This window comes from Eutrema salsugineum, unplaced genomic scaffold (assembly GCF_000478725.1).
Source record: "Eutrema salsugineum unplaced genomic scaffold, Eutsalg1_0 scaffold_18, whole genome shotgun sequence".
In the NCBI taxonomy this organism is placed as follows: Eukaryota; Viridiplantae; Streptophyta; class Magnoliopsida; order Brassicales; family Brassicaceae; genus Eutrema; species Eutrema salsugineum.
Window position 1 is genome coordinate 2,043,116 of NW_006256846.1, and position 22,103 is coordinate 2,065,218.

The following is a 22,103-nucleotide window of genomic DNA, read 5'->3' on the forward strand; positions in this document are numbered from 1 at the left end:
AATGCTACTTACTTGGTATCTCTGATAGAGAATTTAATTCGGCTATTAAATCTCTTTGTTTCACCATAATCTGAATATTCTTTGATCCGAATAAGTCTTCCAACATATTCTACTTCACCAATTAAGTATGTTAATTTATGTATACATTATATTCATAATGATGAATGAAAACAAATGTCTAAATCATCCTAACCAATATCTTCTGGACTCTCATACAACATCATTTATAAAATAGTATAAGAAAGGTAGTAAAATAGTTCTTTTTTTTTTGGTCGAACTGCTATTTCATTCAATCAATCGTGCAAGTACATCAAAGTTTGCAAAGCTTCTTTCACAAGCATGTCGGCCTCGGAAACAAGCGATCGAGGGACATAACTGAAAGATATTACAGAGAAAGATAAAGCCAAGAGGCGAATATCGGTAACAATTGCATGAATATCCGTGTGCGTCTCCTGAGAGTTCAGGAGATTAACCAGCACTTGGGAGTCAGACAACACTTGTATTTCGCCGAAACCATGGTCCACACTGATGATCAGAGACTCCCAAATTGCCCACGCTTCTACAGCCGGTGCAGAGGTGACAAGACGGCGGGAATGAGAGGATCGCCGCTCAGGCTCCTCCATATTAGCCATAAAGATAATTCCCATACCACAGTTCTTCGATTCCAGATGCCAGGCGGCATCTACCATGCATCAATTTCTTAGAGGCGGTGGGAGAGACGTGATCGGCTGGTGAGGGGTTGACGGTTTCGGGAGGGAGAGTTGAGCTTCCTGCCAAGCTTTTGCCTCAAGGATGGCTTTTGAGATGACTTATTGTTCCGTGAAATTCCTCTCCGCAAAGATGCGATTATTCCATGCTGTCCATAAGTTCCAGCAAATCCAGACAGGAAGAGATGTCGCAGCGATACCTACTGGGGGGAAACTCACCAGGGAAGGCAGTTGGGCAAGGAAATCAAGCACCAGAGCCGAGTTCCCACTGGGAGGGGATCTGAGCGGGGCTAAATTCCAGATCTGACGCGCGAACTCACAATCTCGTAAGACGTGAGTGATAGTCTCGGGATTACCGCAAATCTTGCATCCATGGTCAACTTCAATCCCTCGTCTGACTAGTTGAACTCCTACTGGGAGCACCTCCACCGCTGATCGCCACAAAAACTGCTTTACTTTGGGCGCCGTGTGAAGGTTCCAAATGTTCTTTTTTCAGTTGAAGTCCCTCATTCGCTCCAGGATCGCTTCCACCATTGACATACCTTAGCCTGATCTAACGGTATATTTGCCATTTTTCTGCGGGAGCCACACCAATTTATCACTCAGGGGGGAAGAGCTAAGGGGGATGAGGCGGATGAGATGCTCATACTGGGGAAGAAGCTCTCGGATAAGTTCCCAGTTCCATGTTCGGTGCTCGTTGTCTAAGAGGTCTGAGACCCGCAAGTCCTTGTAAGCCAGCGGGGGCAAAAGGGCAGAGTGGCATTTCTAAACTGAGCCAGGGGTCAGTCCAAATGTTAATGGATTCACCATCGCCAATCAGCCAGCTCATCCTTTTACGAAGAACATCTCTGCCAGCCATAATGCCCCGCCAGCCATGAGAAGGGTTCGACGTGATGGTGCAATCCATGAACGGTTTGTTGGAGCAGTATTTTCCAAGGAGGACCCTAGCAAAGAGGGTATGGGGATGGGAAATCAGTCGTGCGCCCAGTTTAGTCAGCAAGGAGTCATTGAAATTTTCGATATCTCGAAAACCCAATCCTCCTGCATTCTTTGGGGCTGTTAATCTGGTCCAGGAGACCCAAGCCATCTTTCTTATGTCTGCTTTATCATCCCACCAAAATCTCGTAAGTACATATTGGATTTTCTTGCAAAGCGACTTTGGGAGTTTAAAACACGACATAGTGTATGAGGGCATAGCTGAGAGTACTGACTTTAACAAGACATGTTTTCCTGCCACTGAAAGGAATCTCGACGTCCAGCTATGTGATCTCTGTCGGATTTTATCCACAATACCTGCAAAGATATCTTTCTTTTTTCTCCCAAAATTTTCAGGCAAGCCAAGGTACTTTCCTGCCCTCCTTCGTTGTGGATATTGAGCGTGCGTCGAGCTTCAATACGCTGAAATCGCAGTGTTTTTGCAGAGAAAAGACCAAAGATTTGCCAAATCTGATGCTTTGTCCAGACGCTGCTTCATATTTCTTCAGAATATATACCAGGTTGTTGCAGCTATTTCGATCTGATTTGTAGAAGAACATAGTGTCATCCCAAACAGAAGATGGTTTATCGGGGGTCTGTTTCTCGATACTCTGATTCCTTCAAGGGACCCATCCTCCTGGCCCTGATGGCTCAATCCTGCCAGCACCTCAGTACAGAGGATAAAGAGATACGAGGAGAGGGGATCCCCCTGCCGAAGACCACGTGATGGTAGAACTGAGTCCTGAGGGCCTCCATTAATGAGGAAGGAGTATGAGACTGTTGTGACACATTCCATGATCCATGATATCCATTTATCATGGAAACCTAGTCTGGAGAGGACAGCTCGCAGGAAGTCCCACTCTATCCTATCATATGCCTTACTCATATATGTTTTCACGGCCATGAAACAACGTTTTGTTAGCTGCAGAGGTGTACAGGTAATGCAGAGTCTCGTGAGTGATCAAGACGTTGTCTGAGATGGCACGCCCTGGCACAAAGGCTGATTGGGTTCCGTAATCAGAAGAGGAAGAATCGATTGCAGTCATTTCGTGAGGGTTTTTGCTACAATCTTATAGTAGACGTTGCATAGCGCAACTGGACAATAATCTGCTACTTTCTTGGGTCCCGAAATCTTAGGGATTAGTCTGACATGAGTCTCGTTCTGGCGAGCTGGGAAGTGGCCTGTGGAGAAGAATCCCTGGATTTCTTTCACAAGATCTTGTCCAATAATGGGCCAAAAAATATGGAAGAAACCAGCAGAAAACCCGTCAGGACCCGGGGCTTTGCTTGGATGAATACTCTTTAAAGCCGCATGGATCTCCTCTGCATCTGGGATCCTGGTAAGACAGCGGTTCATCTCTTCTGTGACAAGCGGAGATAAGACTTCATCCACTAGAGCTTGGTTTGCAGTCGCCTGAGTCAAGAAGATATTTTGGAAGTAGCTCGAAATAATCCGGGTGAAATCCCTCTCCTCATGGAAAGCTTCACCATGGTCGTCTTCCAGCACCGTAAAACGGTTGCAAAATCTCCTATTTCGGGTAACTGCGTGAAAGTAGCTATTATTACGATCACCACTGTGGAGCCACAGAATTCGGCTGCGTTGCTTCCAAAATAGTTCTTCCTCTTTATAAGCTTTTTCCAGAATGGCTGTGAACTTTCCAATGGTTTCTGGATTAGGAACATCCTTTGAGAGCGCCGCTTCAAGCTCTGTTTGCGTTTCCAGAATGGTCTTGGCGCTGTTCAAATTTTGTTTCTTTGTCCAACGAATAATTTCCTGTCGACAATCAGAAATATTTGCCATAACCGATCACCATTATTCCAGACTCTTCCTATCAGATCCATGATTTCCTCTCGTTCGCGAAGTCTATTATCAAAGCAAAAAATGCCTTTTCGCTTGACTCTAGAATCGTCCAAGAAAGTCACCAGAGGTAAGTGATATGCACCTTCGTATCTGAGGTATTCAGCTCTTCCTGAGGGAAAGTCTTCCAGCCAGGCATCATTACACATAGATCTATCCAATCTAGCCCTAACAAAGTGGTCATACCTCATGCCCCGCCAAGACAATGGATTACCAGAATGTTTAACGTCCCATAATCCATTTTGCGATACGAAGCTGCAGAAGTTGATAAAAAGATCCTTCATGCCTCCTAGGGCCTCCTTTTTTCTCTGAGTTGTCAAGGATCTCATTGAAGTCACCAGAGAGCAGCCACGCAGAGCTTCTAGCTGCTCCCAAATCCGAGATTTGATTCCATACCTCTAGTCGTCTTTGGCTCATCGGATGACCATAGACAAAGGTAAGATGGACTGATTTCGCCTTGTACTTAATCTTGGTATCTATAAAATTTGGAGAGAACGTAAGAATCTCTAAATCGATGTCGTCTTTCCAAAATAGCGCTAACCCGCCACTAAGTCTAATCGGAGGAACCGTAAATTTGTTTTTGTAACCCATCCACTGACATACACTGAAGACAAACTCATCGTGGTTTTTTGTCTCCATGAGAAACGTTATATCCGGGAAGAGAGTGCGTCTAGGCGTCGAACTGTAAAGGAGTTTCTAAGCCCTTGACAGTTCCAAACGGTTGTAATCATTGAGAAACGGATGATTTTCGGGAAACCATGGGATCCTTACAAGCCAGTATTATGACCTTAGAAATAGAGTTAACAAGAGACAAATGAGAATCCTCAACACGAGGAACAAAAGAAGAAGACGACACCTTCGATTTCTTCGATAGTGGTTGGTTGGCTTGAGCCCCTGTGCCACCCTTTTTCTTCGGTGAGAACCTTTTTGATGCCACTTTACGCTTCATCATGCTTCCTTTAAGCGGGCTGAGGGGAACCAATTTCCTGGAGGCCGAGCTCATAAGGTTTTTTGCTATGGTTTTTGCTGATGATTTTGTAGGTGCTCTACTCGTTGTTGTACTCTACTTCTTCTTTGGTTTGATCTTCCTTGGAACTCCTAGACGTTGCTTTGCTGGGAGGACACGATCACCTAGTCGGAGAGCAGCCGGAGTTTTTTCTCCATGCAGAGGAGGCAGATCCGGTATTATGGCTTCCGAAGAGGCTTCCGAACTAGAGTTATACCTGTTGAATCTATCGCGAGCAATGCTGGAAGTACCCAGCAGCTGAAGTTGAGTTTCCTCCACCATGATTGGAGATCCCAACAGATCATCCTCGTCATCCCAGTTTTTCGGAGAAGACTCGGGAATAACAGTTCCACCCCGTCTAAAGGAGGGAGGCTGATCCTGGTCATGGTTTACCTCTATTCTTTCAAGTGCAGATTTGCGTCTCGAGCCCTCTGAGGAACCTGGGACTTCTTTGCCTCGAGAGTGAGGAGAATGAGAAACTCGAGCTTGGAGGGCTCTGTCTCGAGTGTCCGCATTCCAATGGAGAGAGATGATTCCTCTGTTAGAGGTTTTCGGAGAATCGCGATTAAGTGAAAATCTATTAAAGTCGTCGGAGCGGCGTTGATCAGGAACATCGTTAGAGAGACGAGATCAGAAGTTATCTCTGTTGCTTGGTCGAGCTCTTTCGCGAGAGTTATCTTGATAAGAGCAATTTCGATCATATCTGCCATCATCGCGGGAGGTGCGATGGACTTCTCTAGTCGGGGACCTTTTCTTGGTATAGGATGGGCTTCGGGAGTTGCGTTCATACCTGTGAGAACGGCCTATGTCATACCAACAAGGAGAGCGAGAGCGACGATACTCTCTTGGAGATCTTCTCGCTGGGCTGATATCTCTTCTCGCGTCGTGGATACGAGGTGGGGAACGATTTCTCGACACGTTCCTTAAAGCTCTCAGGTCTGGTGCTCTTACAGCTGGAGGATTGGTGATGCGCGAGTCAGCGATGGCCGAACCAGAATTGATAGGATAAGCCCTGTAGTTAAGCAAAGGTGGAGGCACATATGGTCGAGCTTTCTTCTCCTCTTTCCTTTGCCGATCTGATTCCAGGCGCTGTAGGGTCTGATGATTGTTGATGTGTTTATCCTACGGGTCTTGGAGCTTCAAGTCTCGAGTGTTAAGAGCTTGTGGACAGTTCTCCTTCTCGTGTGACAACGACATACACAGAAAACAATGCTTTTCCAAGCGCAAGTACTCAAAAACCACAGAGACTTCTACCCCAGATGGGAACTGACTTGACTGTTTCTGAATGAGCGGTTTGAGAGCATCAACATAGACCCGAACAGCGGCATCATCAATATCATAAGCATCATAGATTCCCAATACATTTCCGATGGCTTTCAAATTATTTTCAGTACAACATTGTGACGGAATACCGTGGATACGTACCCAGAATGGGATACGCGAAGGGAAGGCGTCCGAAATCACCGGCTCCCACCGCTGCAGAACGAACATCCACCGTTTGAAGTGGAAGAGTGCTTCGTTGAGGACTGCCTGCAGGTCTGTTTCTGATTTGAATTTGAACTGAAACTTCTCAGGTCCGAGATCCTTACCAGTAATCCGATCCTCCAAGCGCCACACCTGCGGCATGAATCCGACCAGATTCTTAGGCTTCTGAATCGTCGGGTTGAGCATTCTTCCGATTAGGGTTAGTTTATTTGCTTCAATCAAATCGGGATTAGCTTCGTCGGGGAGACGAATAGGTGGATCTCTCATCCAGCGGTGAGATCCACTAACTCCTTTGTCTTTCTCTTCTCTTGAGTATCGGCGATCCATCACAACGTGGGTAGCAAGCCAACTCAGGTATGACACACCACGTTATGAATAGATCACGGAAATAACTGCAAAATACAGTAAGGATGGAACTCAAAGCTAGTGTAGATCGTGAGGGGCGCGAAGATGGAGTGTTGCGGCGGTGCAATGTCGGAGCGGCGAGATCAGAGGTCCTTAAGTGAAGTAGACTCAACTCCCCCATCATTAACAACAAAATCCTTAATAGCATTCCATTTTTCTTCTTCAAAGGCACCATTGTAATAAGTAATAAACTTAGGGTTTGTCATTCATCCCTGTATTTTGCAACACTCTAAAGTAACGATTTCATAAAATAATCGATATAAATTAAGTGACACACGTAATTGCAAAACAGATCATTTGAATAAAGATAAATTCTTACTTCTTCGTCGATAAAAATAAATTCCAATCCTTCAATTTCCCTGTTGATCAACAATCTCCCATTTCTTCAACACCTTAACCCTTATCTTCCAATCTGATATCCAAGCATGAAGCTCAGAGACTTTGTCAAATGACTCCATATCTAAAGCTAAATGTTTTACTAAATGACAACACGACATATACTTTTCTTTGTTTTGCAATGGAATAAGTGATACCCTATTCATAAGATATATATATAGTATTTAAGCGTTGTATTCTGAAATATAGAAATGCAATCTTCCATTGATACATTAGTTATAAAAGGATATATATATATATATATATATATATAGTTAGCGAGATCTTATTGTCATATTCTGTAATAATCTTCTTTCTTTATATACTTTGATATCGAATCAGATCAATCTTAACAAATTAGTACTCAATTCTAAGTTAAGGATAACTACGTAATCCATTCAGTTAAGTAATGTAAACTTAAAAAATATTAAAAACTTTAAATCAAACATAACTATTTTAATATGTGAATTGAAATATATATACAGATTTCAAATAATTCCACTATCAGATGGTTACTTAATATTTAACATGCAAATTATTAAAATAGCATGATTTTCGTTTTTCAAATTTCTTGTTTTTTCTGATTGTATTTTAATATGTCATCTATAGTTAATTATTAGCAACAAGAATATAATATATAGAAACTTATAATAAATCCGAATAGCAGTATTGTCTTAGAATAAAAGAGTCATAAAAAAGCATTACAAAATATAAAAAGGAGGACATCACTCCTTATAGTTCCTACCTTAATTTATAAATATTCAAACGATGATACTTCTGTAGAAGCTATCATTTATTCATTCCCAACTCCACTGGTTCCAGCATAGTTTTCCGACTTACTCATCTTTTTCCAAATCCTAAAGAAAATATTAATATATTAGGTCTTACTATTGAATATGTATTCTGAAGACTAACTCAACAATTAATTTGTTAAACTTACTTCATTCGAAAGATGCACGGGTTATTGTTATCATTTAGACCGATATCATAAAGTTGTATAATGTCTTATGTAGTAATTAGAAGTTTATGTATTTGAAGTTTTTGTAGTATTTGATTGGGATCTTTATTTTTAAGTTATATGTTTTTCCCTACCAAATTTCTAATTCCACGCCTTATGACGAAAGGAGAGTCAGCGTGGCATCAAGTGAACAAATTAAATATGACATATGGTCTTTATATATGTAAAATAACTGTTTTGAATTTGTATTTTATTTGAATTTTTTAATGATTTTTTTTCTTTTAGGAAATAATTAAAAAGAAAATAAATATTTCGATTAACAACCTTCTTACATATATGTATATATTATGCTTAGTATAATAAAAAATTACCAAATAATTTCAGTGTAATTTTGTAAGCAACATATACTACTATATCATATTTTAGTCAATGTCAATACTAATATATTATATGTTAGTTAAGTAATACAACTAATAAAAACAGATATAAAAACATAAAGACAATGTAAAATTACAAAATGGTCTTCATATGTATACATGGGTAAACTTCCCACTGTGAAGAGCAAGAAGATAACAACAACAGAAAACCTCGGTGACATCGACGATTTACTCGATGTTGTAAGAAAGAATCGATTTACAGAATATTTCATTTTCGCAATTCTAGATATCTCAAATTATAGTTTTCAGAAGCTATCAGAGGTAAATAAATGATATTCGATAATCGGATTCTAACATAAAATATATTATTTTGTCTGATGAATTTAGTTCGGCATTCAATGGTTTATATCAGGGTTTATAGTTGAAGATAATAAGATTAATTTAACTCTCTATTTGATTTTATAATCTTACACGTGATTCATAAATTGTGAAGATTCCAGATGTCAAATATAAACTCCGACATCGGTTAATTGAAAGCAAAAGCAGTTATGGTTAGCAACGATACTATACATCTCGGAAGCAAATTATCAGGTTCTATTCTGTAATCTAATTTACTTCGTTGGACAATTTAAATTTGATTTAGTACAAATACCTATATTAATATAGTTTTATCTAGTCTAAGCTACATCAGAAGTGAAAAACAGATAATAATCAGAATTTCAGAAATGAGTTATCAACATGGAAATAGAGTGGCCATCTAATTATATATTATAAATAATAAGAGGTTTTGTAAATTAATACATTAAGTAGACATAATCCTAAGGTCACAGAAAGCATAAGATAATTTATAAATAAGTTTTAAAATATTAAAAAAGTAAGACATAACACCATAAACTTATAAATTAAAATAGAAATTACGTAACAATTGTTATCTTGAGTTGCGGCAGTTCCTGGAGTTGCAGACGAATCCATAATCTTTTTTATAATCCTGCAAACTAGAAATCATGAATCATTAGATAATTTATATACATAAAAATTGTGTATTTTTATTAGATAGGAACATGAACATTTTAAGGCTTACTAACTTGTTTCTGAACTTTGAAACTTCATCGATCGGTGGAGCAATGAGAAAGCGAGAGAAGCCAGTATTTTCATGTTCATGGATAATCAGTTCATCTACAAATATTTTACTTAACCAAATGAGGACTTGCTAGTAACTATAAATCATTATCAATTACTAAAATGATATAGTTCAAATCTTAAACATACTGATATTCTTCTTAACAGTCCAGTCAGTTAAAACGCAAATAGCGAAGGGCCCTGTGAATCCTTGACATTGTTATTTGATGTCAACAGCAAAGTCACTATAAGCAAAGCAATTGAAGATGTAATCCCTAAAAGTAAAATAAATAATAGTTAGATATAGTAAAAATGAGTATTATAATAAATTGAAAACTATATACATATTCTGAATCTTTAATGGTAAACATCAGATTTCGCTTCGTTTTTCCATATGGATAACACTGGGTGGGACATCTCTAATAGTTTCATGAACCCCCATCAAATCTATATACATAGATAAAGATTATAAACGAAGTTCTTCCAGAATAAGATGTATTGTGTTTTGATGTGAGTGCAGTGGGCAACACAAGTTTTACCCTATACAAGCTGCAAGTGAACAGCAAATGCAGTAGTACTTAGGGATCAAATCCACAGAGATCTGTGTGTTGAGGACTCCTAACTGATGCTAAAAACAATCGTAAACCTAATCTAATAAAAAGGGATTTTGGTTTGTCACTAAATCTAATTATGCAGAGAATTAAAAAGCTGGAAATAAAAATCGGTTGAAAACTATATGAAAAACGGTGCTGGGTTCAAGGTTCATCTTTGGGGTTCATGTTCTAAAACACAAGGAATTTAGGCAAGGATTTTCTATGACTCTGAAACTAGGATAGACACATGTAAGATTAGCCAACTCTCGTCACCCTAATCATCTAATCACTTGTTCATGGCAATTAACTCTCGCTCTCATGCCAGAACGAGATCATGCTTTGTAGATCGGAATCCATCTCTGCTTACGTATCCTCTGTAGGTAGCTTTCGTCTCCAACGACGGTGACGTCCATAAGATCCAGTTCAGGTAACCCAGATACAACACTCTCGTGGCTCGGATTAAACCTAGGATCAGATTCTGGGTGATCAATCCAGAATTACCGCTTTGAGATTTGGATGAATGGGAGAATCATGTTAAAAATCAATATCATTTTTCCTAAAAACCTAGATGTCATTCGAACATTTGGTCCCTTTGGATTACCCTTTCACCCAACTAGGTGATTACTCAGGCATGGCTGAGGTAGACATTATCATCGGTTTAGATCTAAGAAGAAGAAAAGTAAAAGAAACAAAGTTGCAGAAAAACTTCTCTTATTGAAGACAGAGTGGCGATGGAGAGCTTCGACAAATGCATAAAATAAAACCTAAAACTACAAATGAGTTCTCTCTCAAAGAGAAGAAAGAGGCTCTGTTACAAAAGACCTAAAAATGAGTATTTATAGTTTTTCTCCAAGTCTTGGGCGTCCAGGGCTTGTAAAATGGGTGCAGGAAGTGTCTTGGCCTTAGTTGGGCTCCTGAGGTTCGGACATAGGTCCACCGGGGGTGGAACCTCCAGAGCCGCGGTGGGAAGAAGGCTGGCCGCGGGTGAAAGCACTTATGCTTGACTGGACTTGTGTTGATCGGCCTTCAGTGCATTGATGATATCTTGAGATCTAACCGTTGCTTTGATTCCAAGTGTGTTGGAAAGCTGGTTGTCTCCTCTATAATGTCTCCAAATTTGGGGATGATCAGACGGTGAGAATGTCTTCATTATTTGCTAAACTTCTGACGTTCTGAATTTATCCAAAAATGTACCTTTGCTCCAAAATGCGCTCCAAAGTCCCAAGTTTCCTAAAAAGCCTTTTAAAACTCCAAAACATGGAAAACACTTATAAAACCTTTTGAGTAAAAACACCTGTGTAAGATACTGAAAGTGATCCATAAAAGTGGTCAAAATCAGGTGTTATCAACTCCCCCAAACTTAAACCTTTGTTTGTCCTCAAACAAAACCAAAGATCTGAACCTGGAAAAGAGGTTTGAAAATCGCAGGAACTAACAAAATCTCAGAGAACATGTTTCTAAACCAGAGTTAGTCATTATGCTCAAATCAAGGATAGTCTAGAAAATTCTCACCAAAGCACAAGCATAACTAGTCCGTTGATCCATCATGCAAAAATCTACACACTTAAACCTATCCTCCAGTCAACTAGCTCTTAACATTCATTTATAGGTTCCAGTGGTTCTCATCAAAAGGAGTTTAGCAAGGCAATCAAGGCTAGGTATTCAAAATGGCTGTTTAGAAGGTGAGGCTTTTAGTGTTTAGGGTTACCTTTTTTCTGGAGAGACAAGACATTATGCAAAACAGCAAGAGAGGGTGGAGTTGTTGATATCCACAGTTTCGAGTCACATTCTTCTTGTTTTAAGATTCTTGATCTCCCTTCTTCAGGTTCTCCCCTAACTCCCCCAGACTTAGATTCTTGTCCAAGTTTTAAAACCAATGCTCACAATTGAATACTTGCAGCCTTGTCTTTAAATAATTTCGGCTATCCTAGACTCTTTAGGCCTTTAGTTTCTTTTCCTTTCATTCTTTTTTCTTTTTCTGTTTTTTTTTGAAAGGGGAAACCGCCTTTGGATGTAGAGTCTTAGGAAGCACGAAATTTACCTTTAAATTCAAGCTTTTTGAGGCACCATTGAGCTTTGATAGATTCTTGATGCTCCACTTTCCCAAATTCTTTCAGTCTTCTTTTTGAGAGACTGAAAACCATGTTGCTCCTCTCTCTCCGGCGTTTTTGCACATATCTGTCGATATAAACTAAAGAGAGAATGCATGAGGTTTAAACATAAAGGTGTTGGGTAAAGGGTGCGGTACCAGCTAAAGATGAACTGGCCATCTAGGATAACAAAGAGTGGTAATAACGATATAAAGATGTCCTAAATGTATATCATGATGTCTGCTAAAACCAAAGATGAGAAAATTAGATGTCAAGAATATGTTCAAGTGAAATGAGCTAGTCTATCATGTCAGAAAGAGTCTCCATGAATAGAAATCCTCTGGTGGGAGTTCGTAGTTCAAGTACTCTAGCTACCGCCTAGTCTAGTACTAACCACAAAAGAAACTAGCATGTAAAGTCTAAAAGCACGTGGGTCTAACTCATCATAGTTTTGTGTCAAACATTCCTGAAAATACTCAAGGTCTTTTAATAAGCATAGAAAAATTTAAATATCACAGAAAAAGATAAGAAACAAAGAGAAATAGATTAGTACGGATAGACATCCTCCCCCAGACTTAAATCACACTGTTCCCAGTGTGAAAAAGTTGGTGAGAAGATGGTGAAATAAAAGCAAAAGAGTCTAAAATGAAAGAAAAAGAAAATGGTGATAGAACCGTGGGTATGATGTGGTGATGGATAGGCGCCTATGTCTCATAGCTGTCATCTGTCTCTGTAGATGAGGAGTCATCATCAAACCGGCGGTTCTTCAGTAGTCTCTTCATGCGCCTATTGATCTTCTCTTGCTGGTCAAGCTTCTTCTTCAAAGCTGCAAAGTCTGCATCACTCCTAGTGGATGCTCTGATCTGAGAAGAACTGGCTTTGGATAAAGATGGTTCAGGCTGAAGTCTCCTGCTGTTTGCAGCTGCCTCTCTCTTAGCTTTTGCAGCTAGGAATTGTTTCATGGTCAGAGGTAAGAGTAGCAAAGATGGTAGGACGTCGCTAGTCTCTGGTTTCCATCCTGGGTCTGAACCATCTCGGAGATGGGGCATTGACTCCGATGGCAGAAGGACCCTGTACTCGGTGGAACTGGTGGAGAAATTGTAAGGAAATTCAATTGGGTCCATCTTGGCCCTAGTGATAGTCCTGTCTCTAGAGAACTGGGAAAGATCAAACCAATCCTCTCTAAGAGGTGTCTCAGCTGAAAAATCAACTCCTGCTGCTATCATAAGCGAAGTAATGATGCTCCTAAAAGCTGGTGAGTAGTCCTGACAATCAGATGTAAGCATCTCATGCTTAACCTGCACTAGGTTCCTTGCAATGATACAAGCAAAGCAAGGAAACCTGGGGTGACCTGCGAATGGTAGCTGTAGTGTCACCAACTCTGGCTTAAGGACATTCGCTTGATTGGCTTGCGAAAACACAGTGTGTTCTAATATCTTATGAACATAGCGAACAGCAGGATGAAAGAGTAATGATGCCTTGGACCTTCCTTTGTCATAAACTCCATAACCCATCAGCTTCCAAAGATCCTCATCTGGATCCTTCTCCAATGCAATTTCATCACAATAAGGCAACTTCAAAGCATCACATATCTCTAAGATGGTAAGAGAGTAAGGATGACCTCCAATAGAGAAGGAGAGTGTGTCATCTAGAGCTCTAGGAGTAGCTCTCTTCTTGTAGCTCAAAGTTGCTGATGCAAAGAACTCCTTGGTGTGGTTCTCATAGGTATGAAAGTTCTGCTCCATGAATGATCTCATTCCAAGCCTATCAAGATACCATATCACATCTTCTCTGATTCCAAGCATCTCAAGAGTTGAATAGTCAATTGCTGGAGTTGGCTTGATCTTCGGCTTCTCAAGCTGCGCCAAGTAGTTGATGGTTGGGTCAATGGCTTTACCAAAAAAACTTTAATTTCAGCCTAGAGGAAGACTTGACTCTTCGAGGGAAAGATAGCTGAGTGGAGGTTCGCTCAATCTCTCCTGAAAAGATTCTTCTTTGCGTGGCAATGAAGTTGGATAGAGGTTCAAAAAAGAGTTTTTGTTTAAAGTCTTTAGCTAGACTCTTGGCAGGATTAAGATTTAGAAAAAGAGACAGGATCCCTTGAATTAAGAGTCCTTGGAATCCTTCTTAGCCTGAACTTGGGATTTCCTTCATCTTGAATCAGAATCTCCTTTCCTTTCTTAAAGATTTTTGCATCTTTGAGGACATGTTTTGTCTTCTCAACAATCCCTTCAAGATTTTTCTCCTTCTCTTGCTGATATTTGGTGGCACCACTATCTTGATCTTCTCAAATTGCCTAGATGCAAGTGCTTTTAGTTTCTTCTTGTCCACCAACACCTTCTCCTTGTTCTTGTCTTTTTTGTTTTGGAGCTGGGTCTGGTGTGGTCTTATAGAACTTTTTCCTGTCCACATTTAGGAAAACCAAACAGCGATTTGCATGGTCAATAACAGCACCTACAGTGGCTAAGAATGGGCGACCAAATATCAAAGGCCTATCTTTGTCTTTGTCCATCTCCAAAACTTGAAAATCGGCTGGGATTGTTTTGTTTCCAATGATCAGTGGTAAGTCCTGGATCATTCTTTTTGTTCTCTTTTGAGATGAATCACCAAAGATTATCCTCACTGGAGATGGGACAAACGTACCTACACCAAGTTTCTCAGAAACATATTTTGACATGACATTCACATTAGCACCAGAATCACATAAACAATATGAAAATTCAGTTCCAAAGATTGAATAGGTGAATGAGAAACGCCCTAGATCCTTAGACTTTTTGAGTCTTTGGTCAAGCAAGCGTTTGGGTACCTTAACCGGAATGACTCGGTTTCTCCCATGCTCGATTTCAGAGTCCTTTATGAGAGGTTCAGGCGTCAATCTTTCCTTAGAGGCTGTGACAGGTTCTTCCTCCAAAACTGCTGTCATAGCATTGCAGAACTTCTTTGGGTTATCTTCTACTCTTCCTGGTAAAACTCATGGTTGTCTCTTTATTGAATCTGCAGTTTGACCTATCTGATGTTCCAACTTCTTGACATGGGTCGCAAGAGATTCGAACTTCCCATTCAAGTCATTGTAAATACAATTGATCTTCACCCCCATTTCCCTGAATGACTTCTCATTGTCTTGAGTAGTCTGCATCATCATTTGTTCAAGCGATTTTACCTGGTTACTTAGCTGGGAAAGGGTTGCTTCTAATGAGCTGGTCTGTGCTTGTTGAGGATTGAAAGCTGGTTTTTGTTGGAAGTTTCCTCCTCCATAGTTTCCACCTTGAAACTTGTTTTGAAAACTCCTTTGCTGCTGCGGATAGGGCTGATTCTTGGCTCATTGGTTTCTGTATGAGAGATTGTTGAAGTTGACACCAGAGTTCCTGAAGTTGTTGTTGAAAGCTGGACTAAATCGATTATGATATGGCTGAGCTCCCATAAAACTGATTTCTTCCTCTTGGTACATGCCATCTTCTTCATATCTTCCATCTTCTTCATTTCCTACAGCAGTTTCACAAGCATGTATATTCTTGTTTTGAGACTAAAGAAGTTGACTTACCATGCTTTTTAGCTCAGCAATCTCCCTTGATTCATGACTAGTAATAGTCTTCTTTGATCTGTCATACTCAGGGTTATTGTTGCTGTTGGCTACAGCTAAATTTTTTATGAGTGCTCTCCCTTGTGGTATGGTTTTTTAACTGAAATCTCCATTGCTGGCAGTGTCAAGAGAAAGTTGATACTTCTGCTGATGTCCTCTGTAGAAGGTGCTTAGCAGGTTTGCTCCAGAGAAATCATGATGAGGGGCAGTATCTCTCATACTCCTTGAATCGCTCTCAGGCTTCATAGAATGATTCTATTGGGCCCTGTTGGAAACTTTGTATCTTATATCTCAGCTGGTTCAATCTTGACTTGGTGTAGAAGTGGTTCAGGAAAGCTGACTTGCATTCTTCCCATGAAGTAATAGAACCAGATGGCATAGATTTCAACCATCTAAAAGCTTTATCACTTAGAGAGAAAGGAAAAAGCTTACACTTCACATAGTCCACAGTTTCTGGAGTTGTTCTCACCATTCCACAAATTTCTTCAAATAGATCAATGTGGTCCATTGGATGCTCAGTAGAGATTCCATGAAATTGGTTCTGCTTCACCAAAGAGACAATCTGAGGTTTTATCTCATGATTTTCTCTTGGAACAGAAATTTGAATAGCTGATTGTTTTTGAAAGTGTTGGTGAGGTGCATCAAATCGGCAATGAGTCTATTCCGAGGCTGACTTCTCGCAGGATTGGCAAGCTGTATTGGTCGATTGGCTTCTCTAACAACTGGTGGAACAATGTTTTCATCGTTCCTTCTTCCTTCAACATCGGTCTGGTCTTGTCTCCTTTGATTATCAGCGACTTGAGCAGGATTTAGAGGGACTCGGTTTCCCTCTTCATCGAGTTGTGGCTGTCCATCTTCTTCATGGGCAGCATCTAGGTCATCACCATGAACTGAATCACGGTCATCATCTCCAATGTGATCCTCCTGATCACGGTTTAAAAGATCTTCCCGATGGGCATTAGGATTGGCCATCTTGAGCGTTCTTCGTCTGAGTTTCCTATGTGCTCTTTTGTGTTTGTCAATCTCGTCTAAGGGCAATACGATTTGGTCAGGATTTCTCATAGTTTTCATGCACCTGTGAGCAAAGAAAGCAAATATAAAAAGAGGAGTTAGAAAATCTCCAGCAGAACTCGAAAATCTTGAGGTTTAGTATCTAGATAAGCAGCCATTACAAAGAGAAAAGTAAATTGGCGACTTCACGTCTTCTGCTTCTTCGAAGATGAACTTGCCTCACCATCATTCTTCAGTACGCCTTTGGAATTCTTTGATTTCTTCTCATTCTTCCAGAACATATTAAGGAAAATTACATTTATAAAAAAATAAACAATTATGATTTCTGTAAAAAAAGTAGAAAATAAGATCAATTGATGAACAAATAATTATTACACTTTACAAAAGGATTCAGCTCCTTCTAACTCAGGGTGGAATTTAAATCTTGTTATCCCGCCTTTGCTTTTGAGATAGACAGAACCCACAAAGGATTAATGGTTCTTATTAATATGACAACAGATTCAAAATAATATATCGAGAGTTTTATTGAAAAACAAACCTCGTTCATTTTAGATACTCCAATCAGTTAGAAGACACAAAGAAGGTATTTGTCAGACATCTCATATTTTGTTATTGAAATCAACAGCTAATTGTCCTAAGGCAGTACACTAAATATGCATATCACTACACGAAAAATATGCAGTCTTTGAAAATAATACTAAATATATTTCAACATATAAAACCAACATCTAAAACAAGGCTTACTTGTGATCTTTCAAAGTGAAAGTGATAGAAGTAGTCATTTTGTTTGGCCTATTTGGGCAAGTATCATCTTTTACAATCTTTAGTTCTTCAGTTCCAAAAACAAACCCCAATAGATCTGTTTAAATAAAACGAAAAAACATAATAAATTCTATAGGCAACCTAAATATTATACTACTATTTTAATAAATTAAAAAATTAAAATGAAAGTTAAATATGTTTACCAATAGGGAACTCAGTATCGGTTTTTCCTTTAAGAATTTATGAGAAAGAGTAGAAGCCCTTTCCACATTCCACTTGCTTTGGTTCGGTATCAGTTATGATCGTATTTTCACATAAATTGATATAGACCAACCAATTAGAGAATTCGGTTCTGTCAATGGATTCTCAAAGACCACAAAAATCTTATACTCTTCCAATCACCTTCATGAATTTCTCTATGATAACACCGTATTTTGACCACTTTTATGGATCATAATTGTATCTTATGCAGGTGTTTTAACTCTGTTTTCATTGTTTTTAAAGTGTTTTCAATGTTTTAGAGTTTCAAAAGACTTTACAGGAAATTTGGGCAAAAGATATGCAATTTGGAACAAATGAGCAATTTTAGATAAATGCAGACCGTCAGAAGTATGACAAGCGATGAAGACCTTCTCACCGTCTGATCACCCCCAAAATTTGAGACAACATAGCGGATCCAACCAGATTTCTAATGCACTTGGTTTGGAGACAATCCAACGGTTAGATCTTCAGATAATCCCGATGCAAGAATGACAGAAAATGCAGTTCCGAAGGAGAGCAGGTGCCGGGACCGCGGCAAACACCCATTTTCCCGCGGGTAGAGCCACCGCGACTGCGGACTTTGGTCGTTCACTTTCCCGACGACTTAATTAAAGCTTAGATCAATTCCTTTCGTTATTTTTGAAGCCCTAAGTGTCCAGAACCACCTCAGAAGCTATAAATACCCCCTTTAGGTCATTCTAAAGGAGGGAGACCAATAGAGAACCGAAACTTAGACAACTTAGAGAGAGAGAGAAGGATTTCATGAGAAACCCTAGAGGAGCCGCCTCCTTTGAAGGAGGAGTCGCCGAGGAGAGCATCATCGCGCCTCCGTCGTCGCTTCCGTTCTTCGTTCTTCTCCCTTCTGTTCTTTAATTTCCTGCAACTTTCAATACTCTGTGATGATTGTTTACAATATGTTTGAGTAGTTACCCAGTTGGGTTTAAAGGGATTTTTCAAAGGGAATTTCATGTGTCTTTGCTTATGAATCGATAGATTTAGGATTTATAATCTTCTAGATGTTCTTCGTTTGCCTTTAATCTTACTGTGTGATTCTTTGTTGGCCACTTAGAAGCCGATCTGATATGATATGTTGCGAAAGCTTTCATTGATTGTCTGAACTAGGGTGAAACGAGCAATTCTTCTATAGGAGTGGAAACCTACCTGTAGTTGAGTTGTGAATATTGATGAGTCTTGTTCTGCTATTGCATCTTCTCCCTTCCAGAATCAGAGTGGAAACCTACTGATTAGGGTTGCGAGAGATAGTTGTTTAGTGCTGCGAAAGTAGACTATTCATACTTCCGTGCCTCGAGTTCTAGAACATACGTAGTTGATTAACTTTATCATATGCTTAAAATCGATATAGCCTAGTCCATGAACCCCTGCGAAACCCCTTGAGCCCCAACGTTTGTCTTTCATTGCTTACAACCTTCAATTTAGTTTGCTTTTCATTTGCTTGTTCTTTGCTTTCAATCGCCTAGTTTAATCGCCATTTAGTTGCCTTCATTCGCTTTTGTTTAATCGATTCTTACTTGCTTTTATTTGCTTTCACTTTCAATTGCTTTTACTTGTTTAGCTTTCTAGTTTAGATTTAGTGACAACCAAAACCCAAAACCAAAATCCAAACCGTTTAGTTCTAATCTGATTTAAGCGTTGCAGTGAATTCGTACTGAAACAACTAAGTCTCTGTGGATCGATGCCCTAAGTACTACAGCGCACATCTGTGCACTTGCAGACATTTAGGGATTATAAATTTAAAACCTGAAGCTTAGTAAAACGAAAACAACAAACCCCGTTTACAACTCGCATCAAGTTTTTGGCGCCGCTGCCGGGGACTTAAATTTGTTTCGTTGCGAATCCCAGCTTAAATCCATTAGAACACTTGTTTATTTTTACTTTTTCTTTTGAATTTTTCAGGTTTCTCTGAGATGAGAGACCGGGAACATGTTCCCGGAACTCTTGGTGATCCACCATATCGTGTGGATGGTGATCCAAGCGACGATGACCTGACTGATGATGAGTTTGAAGAACCGATTTATGATGACAATGAGCTAATCGGATCGGTCAAACACAAAGATGATGATGAACTGATTGGAAGTTTTGATTCACTCGAAAAGTTAATGGGAGATCGAAGAGCTATTCAACCAGCCTTACCTGAGGATGGCAAAACCGAAATTAAGGTACCCCATATCCATTTAGTTCAACAAAATCAATTCTCTGGTTATTCATTCGAAAACCCGATAGACCATATCGAGACGTTCGAAATATTATGTGCATTCATTACAGCAAATGGGGATTACCACAAGTGTAGTCTTTTCCCATTCTCTCTTAGAGATAAGCCAGCAAATGGCTAAAATCTTTGCTATCTGCTTCACTAAAAACGTGGGCAGCGTGTAGAACTGCTTTCCTAAATCGTTTTTACACTAGAAATCGTACAAATCTCTTAAGAAAGAAGATAAGAACTTTTAAACAAAAAGAAGATGAAGATCTTTTAGATACTTGGGAAAGATTTAGGGAATACCAAAGAGATTGTCCACACCATGGATATGCCGATGAATACCTGCTAAATATCTTCTATCGCGATATAACTCCAGAGTTGCGACACTCTTTTGATATAGCAAGTAATGGAGACTTCACAACTAGATCTGTAGAAGATGCTCACGTTTTCATTAAAAATTTAGGAAACAGCATCCGAAATCTAGTAACCTTTGGTAATTCTGCACTTCCTGAGAAGAAAGAAGAGATCTCGGAAGTTATAAAGTGTCTCCGTCACATAATGAGTCATCTTGGATTGCAACAACCAAATAGGGTACACAATACGTGTAACTTTGATGGCTGGAACAACCAAATGGATTCTTATGATCAAGGGATGATGAACACTGCAGAAGTATATCAAATTCATGATGTTCCATTCGTTTCTGATCACCGCGGTCGTGGCTGTTCTGACCGCGGCCAAGCAACCTTTCACCGCGGTCGTGGCTGTTCTGACCGCGGCCAAGACGTGTTTCACCGCGGTCGTGAGCCACCTGACCGCGGGAAAACGTCTTCCAAGCCCGGTTGGACACCACCTTCCGAACCAATCTTGGGTATTCAATCTAATCATGTTTACTATCCAAGTTTTCCCTCTTCTGAAGCTGAAAACCTAAACAAAAAGATTCTAGAGCTTGAAAAATCTATGTCTCAAGAGATTAGTGATCTTAGATCTGAACTAAAAGAGATGCAGAAGGATTCCGATACCCTCCTTAACATAATGGTCAAAACTAATTCTAAAAAGTTAGAAAATTCTGAAGAGGAGCTAAGTGAAAATTCTTTCGAAAGCTCAAGTGAAGCAGATCCCTCCGATCATGTGAAAGCTATCACACATAGGAGTGGATTAGCTTACAAAGAGCCAGAATTTCCTAAAGATCCCGAAGTTGAGGAAAAGGGTAAGGAAAAGGAGAAAGAAAAAGAAAGAATCACGAATGAAGATGTTGAAAAAGAAGTGGTAGGAGAGAAGGATGGAGAAGAAGTAAGAGAAGATTCATCCCGGGAAATCCTCGGAGAAGACCCGATTCCACCTCCACCAACTCGTGTCTATAAACCTAAACCTCCATATCCTAGAGCCTTAAGAGCCCCTAAGAAAGAAAAAGAAAAAGCTAAGCTTAAAGAGCTAATCGATCAATTAAATGTGAGATTACCTTTTGTAGAAGCTTGTGCTATGATTCCTGCTTTAAGAAAATACATGAAGGGTATTCTAACAATTTCTTTAACTCTTGAAGAAGGCGTTATGATGATAACCCATGAATGTAGTTCTATCCTGCAAAGCCGAATCCTTGAAAAGAAAAACGATCCTGGAAGCTTTGTACTTTCATGCACCATCAATGATGTAGCTTTTGAGCGTGCCCTCTATGATTTAGGTTCTAGCATAAACATGATGCCTCTTTCAGTAGCAAAACGTTTAGGACATCACACTTTCAAGCCCACTAAAATCTCCTTAGTATTAGCTGATCGTTCTGTTAGACAACCTGTAGGTATCTTAGTAGATGTTCCCGTCGAAATCGAAAAATGTTCCATACCAACCGATTTTGTAGTTCTAGAACTAGAAAAAGAACCTAAGGATCCCCTTATTCTTGGAAGACCATTCTTATCTACAGCCGGAGCCATAATCAATGTTCCTGAAGGAAAAATCGACCTTCATCTGGCCGGCCTAGTTATGCAGTTTGACATGAACAAAAGTTTCGATAAACCAAATTTGGATGGCAAAATTTGTTGGGTTGATGAGTTAGACGGAATTATTGAGGAAGTCTATGAAGATCTGCTTCTAGACGACCCTTTAAGTGTCACGCTTTCACCAGCAAAAGATGAACGCAATTTCCTTGAAGAAATTTCAAGTGAATGCACACGTATGCTTGATAAATCCGAAACTTATAGGCAACCTCTACACTATCTAGATCTTAAGGACCAAACAAACATTCCTACACCTCCTAAAGACACTGCTGCAGCAATTAATGATCCTTGGAGCGAGCTTAAAGCCCCTAAAGTCGAGCTTAAACCTCTTCCCGTCG

General features: G+C 39.7%; 2 protein-coding genes and 2 non-coding genes across 4 annotated transcripts; 1 reads left to right on the forward strand and 3 right to left on the reverse strand.

The window, feature by feature from the left end:
- Nucleotides 1-293: 293 nt before the first annotated feature.
- Nucleotides 294-689, reverse strand: LOC18020383. Its single transcript, XM_024157276.1, has one exon. It carries the CDS (start codon nucleotides 687-689, stop codon nucleotides 294-296), a length of 396 nt encoding a protein of 131 aa, XP_024013044.1.
- Nucleotides 690-5,668: 4,979 nt separating this feature from the next.
- On the reverse strand, nucleotides 5,669-6,358 carry LOC18020391 (uncharacterized protein At4g02000). Its single transcript, XM_006403002.1, has one exon. It carries the CDS (start codon nucleotides 6,356-6,358, stop codon nucleotides 5,669-5,671), a length of 690 nt encoding a protein of 229 aa, XP_006403065.1.
- A 9,360-nt stretch (nucleotides 6,359-15,718) lies between these two features.
- LOC112087367 lies at nucleotides 15,719-15,825 on the forward strand. The gene has a single exon (XR_002900050.1). It is a non-coding gene; the product is annotated as a small nucleolar RNA R71 (small nucleolar RNA).
- A 4,173-nt stretch (nucleotides 15,826-19,998) lies between these two features.
- On the reverse strand, nucleotides 19,999-20,106 carry LOC112087376. Its single transcript, XR_002900060.1, has one exon. It is a non-coding gene; the product is annotated as a small nucleolar RNA R71 (small nucleolar RNA).
- Nucleotides 20,107-22,103: the final 1,997 nt, after the last annotated feature.